At 41.4% G+C, this 3,762-nt stretch overlaps 1 protein-coding gene across 1 annotated transcript; it reads left to right on the top strand.

The window, feature by feature from the left end:
• The first annotated feature begins 369 nt into the window (after positions 1-369).
• LOC125886039 (G2/M phase-specific E3 ubiquitin-protein ligase-like) lies at positions 370-2,842 on the top strand. The gene is made up of 4 exons (XM_049571952.1): positions 370-596; positions 1,749-1,921; positions 2,191-2,408; positions 2,566-2,842. The coding sequence occupies exons 2-4, from the start codon at positions 1,764-1,766 to the stop codon at positions 2,619-2,621; spliced, it is 432 nt and encodes a 143-aa protein (XP_049427909.1). The 5' UTR covers positions 370-596; positions 1,749-1,763; the 3' UTR covers positions 2,622-2,842.
• Positions 2,843-3,762: the final 920 nt, after the last annotated feature.

Raw genomic sequence — 3,762 nt, 5'->3', positions numbered from 1 at the left:
GAGTACAAGCGGCCGAAATGAGTTGCCTCCGCAGGGTGGCTGGGCTCAGCCTTAGGGATAGGGTGAGGAGCTCAGACATCCGGGAGGGACTCGGAGTAGAGCCGCTGTTCCTCCACATCGAGAGGAGCCAGTTGAGGTGGTTCGGGCATCTGGTAAGGATGACTTCCGGACGCCTCCCTTGGGAGGTGTTTCGGGCATGTCCAACCAGGAGGAGACCTCGGGGCCGCCCCAGAACACGCTGGAGGGATTACATCACCCGGCTGGCCTGGGAACGCCTCGTGGTTCCCGCGGAAGAGCTGACGGAAGTGGCTGGGGAGAGGACTGTGTGGGCTTCTTTGCTGAGGCTGCTGCCCCCGCGACTCGGACCCGGATAAGCGGAGGACGACGAGTACGAATTTATTTCAGGATATTATGTCCAACTCCTCACTAGCACATGACCAAATGCCAGCTGCACCACCTACCAGAGTCCCCTCCTTTTCTCCGGCTCCCTCTCCAGCCATCGCAGTCTCCTCCTTTTCTCCGGCTCCCTCTCCAACACACAGTCCTTTATATATCTCTTCCAATCCATCAAGGCCAGACAGGGAGGACATTGAAGAGTAAGTACCTTCACACATTTCCTGAAGAGACCATGTCATTATTTGGGACATATGTAGTTGTATTCCATTAACAATATACAATAATACTACTATCATATGTCTCTCCATACAGACCTTTTGACATTGTTGCCACACTTCAGACTCTAAAGTCAAGGGTTAACCATCTTGCTCCCACGGCCAACCAGATAAATGTTCTTCGTAATGAAGAGTTTGATTGTGCTTTAAGAGCCTTCAGACAACCAGCTTTTGACCCAGAGTCAAGACTGGACATTGTTTTCATTGACGAGGATGGTCAGGGAGAAGGGTTTCATTGATGATGGTGGGCCTACCAGGGAGTTTTGCAGACTCAGACTCCTGATGGGCCTAACTTTTTCTCCAAAAGGCTTTTCAGCCAAGTCTGTGGTCTACCTTCTGGCCCAGCAACCATTGATGAAGTGGTAGACCATAGTCTAAAGGCTAAACTAGAGAAGTCAAGTTTAGAAAACATTACACAATTCTAACATGTTCTTACCTTTTGTTTTGGACAAATTGACAAATGAATCACTTTTGCCATTGATGTGTATTGGGCTTTCAATTTCAGATATCCACAATTGCATTTTTGGCACCAACAATTGCAGAGAGTAAGCTGTTGTAATTTATGCTGTAAGACTGTTAATGTATCACTTTATTATGTAATAGTCTTTGAGATGAAAAAGTAAGCATTTAGATTCCCCAATATGTGCTCAGTTTATCCAAATAATGCCAGTTTGAGAAGAGAGGATCTTTGTTCTGTTGCCAGTTTAACTTATTGTCAATGTCTGCATACTGTACATCTAGTGTCTTTTCAAAATAAAGTACCTCTGTGTTCAAGAAAAGTTTACACACACATTAAACACTGTATTGGGGTTATTTACACTGAGCAGAAATGATTAACTTCATATTTACTGCATTAAAACTATCGTTGGGGTTGTGGATAAATGAAATAATATATAAGTCATATAAAAATAGCCTAAATCTGAACTTAACCTTTCTTACCACAGCACCATATAGTCCACACCCAAAATCTATTTTTCATTTTTTGTTTTTATATGTCTGATGGTAAACACGCGACGTACAAACCCTCTAGTGTAATGCCATGTAATGAATGTTGACCTGGTGTTGTCATAATTTCAGATAAGCAGTGCAGAGATGCTTGATGATGCCAGACAGGCTGTTAATGAAACAGTTGAAGAGTTGTCTCTGATGGGAGCTCTACGGCATCTCCAGTCCTTGGAGCACAGGACAGAGCTGTTGGAGGCTGTGCTCCATTTTTATTGTGAGGGGCGAATACATGCAGCCCTACAACAGTAAGTTGTTTGTATTTGTATTACAAGCAGAAAAAGCTAGTTTATACCAACTGCAGCAAAACAATTTTATTTAACCTTTGGTGTTAAACTTGCACTTGTGGGACTTTAAAAAATGTGTTTCACCTACAGTTGATCTTTATACATGATTTCAATTCTTACTTCTTCCAGTTGAATTAGAATATAGAAGTACTCTATGACAATATTAAAGTAACAGTACAAGTACCATTGATTCACATTGTGTTTTTTTCTTTTATCTTTATTTGTGTCAGATTCAAAGAGGGACTTGCTACTCTTGGTGTCCTGGATCAAGTCACCTCAAACCCTCAAACTTTTGAGAAAATCTTCCTCCAGGACACAGCATCACTAAAGGCCAGTGATATTGTTGGGCTCTTCCAGCCAAGATGTAGATCCTTGCCAGCATCAAACCGGAGGCGGATGGAAGCCAGAACCATTGCCTTTTGGGAAGATTGGCTCCTGGAGGTAGAAGGTATGGGTCCCTGTGCTAATTGCTACAAAATGTCTGTATTTTCTATGAATTAGATGGGATATATCTTTTTGATTTTCTTTCATACAATCTACGACAGGCTTTGAACCACTATTTTGTCAAACCTAATGTAATGTCATTTTTTTCTATTTTTACACAGGTGGACTTGCCCTTCCATCACCCTTGAGCATGTCCTCATTTTTGCCACAGGCCTGAAGCGAATCCCAGCTATGGGTTTTGGGATCGAGCCACAGCTGGCATTTTTGCACCCAGAGGATGGACTGGTGAGGTTTCCTAAAGCAAACACTTGTTCGCTGGTGCTCCGCCTACCTGTGGGCCAGAATTACAGTGACTTTAAATATAACATGGAGCTTGGAATAGGCTCTGCTGACCAGCCTTTAGATTTCTCGAACTGTGACCTCTGACCTCAAGTATGATGCCCCCATATGTTTATATTTATATCCCACAAATTTGTTAAGTAATAAACAAAGTCTTTAAATTTCTCAAACTGATCCCACTGCTGACCCATTGTGTACTTTGACTTCTGGGCCCTGTACTACAAAGCAAGTTCAGCATACCCAGGATATCTTTTCGTTATCTGGCTTCACAAACTCTAACATTGGCCATCTTGATAATCAGTACTACGAAACTGGCTATCAACCAGCTAAGTCAACTCTGGGTTCTATCCAGCTACAAGCACGTTCATGTGAAAGAGGCAGGGTTGTTAATTACGAGTGACATCATCACAACCAAGAATGAAGTACTTCATATGATATGAGATGATACCAAAGGCTACCTGGGGAAAAAATCTGTTTTAGGGAGAGAAAAAAGTCATATTCAACAACGTGAAATGTAAATGATAGCCTGTAATCATACAACAGAAGAAGATGTAGAAACACTAGAAATAATTTACAAATAGTAAGAGTAGGCTAAAGATTAAAATACATGTAGGTATTATTATGTATGACTTAATATAGAGTATTGGATAATGAACAAGCTATTCTGAATATGTCACACATGAACTTAAACAAAATGTTTCTAATACTAACACAAAAATGACCGATGAGGTCTATCCATTGCATCTATGATCACGGGACCCAATTAACAGTGTGTGGATTATTTTTCTAATAAAAGACAATCTCTTTATTTTTATTTCCAATTATCACACAGTTGTCTCATGTTATTCTGAGCTGCAGTGATGGAATCAGAGTGTAAAACCATCCACACTGTCAGCTGTCACTGCAGGGAGAAAATAAACTGCACAATGAAAATGCAGCTAAAATCATCAGTGATAAAGAACTCACCTCTGCACACAGTGGATTGTTCTATGCTTTGCACCTTTATGTTTCTAAATGAT

Source organism: Epinephelus fuscoguttatus, linkage group LG1, assembly GCF_011397635.1.
Source record: "Epinephelus fuscoguttatus linkage group LG1, E.fuscoguttatus.final_Chr_v1".
Taxonomy (NCBI): Eukaryota; Metazoa; Chordata; class Actinopteri; order Perciformes; family Serranidae; genus Epinephelus; species Epinephelus fuscoguttatus.
The sequence above is the reverse complement of the archived record's forward strand: the minus strand, read 5'-3'. Positions and strand labels throughout refer to the sequence as shown.

Bases quoted from the DNA above. Each gene is read 5' to 3' on its own strand.
- LOC125886039 (XM_049571952.1), top strand. From the start codon at position 1,764: ATGCTTGATGATGCCAGACAGGCTGTTAATGAAACAGTTGAAGAGTTG. The intron at 1,922-2,190 runs GTAAGTTGTTTG...TATTTGTGTCAG, and splicing joins ATACATGCAGCCCTACAACA to ATTCAAAGAGGGACTTGCTA. The intron at 2,409-2,565 runs GTATGGGTCCCT...ATTTTTACACAG, and splicing joins TTGGCTCCTGGAGGTAGAAG to GTGGACTTGCCCTTCCATCA.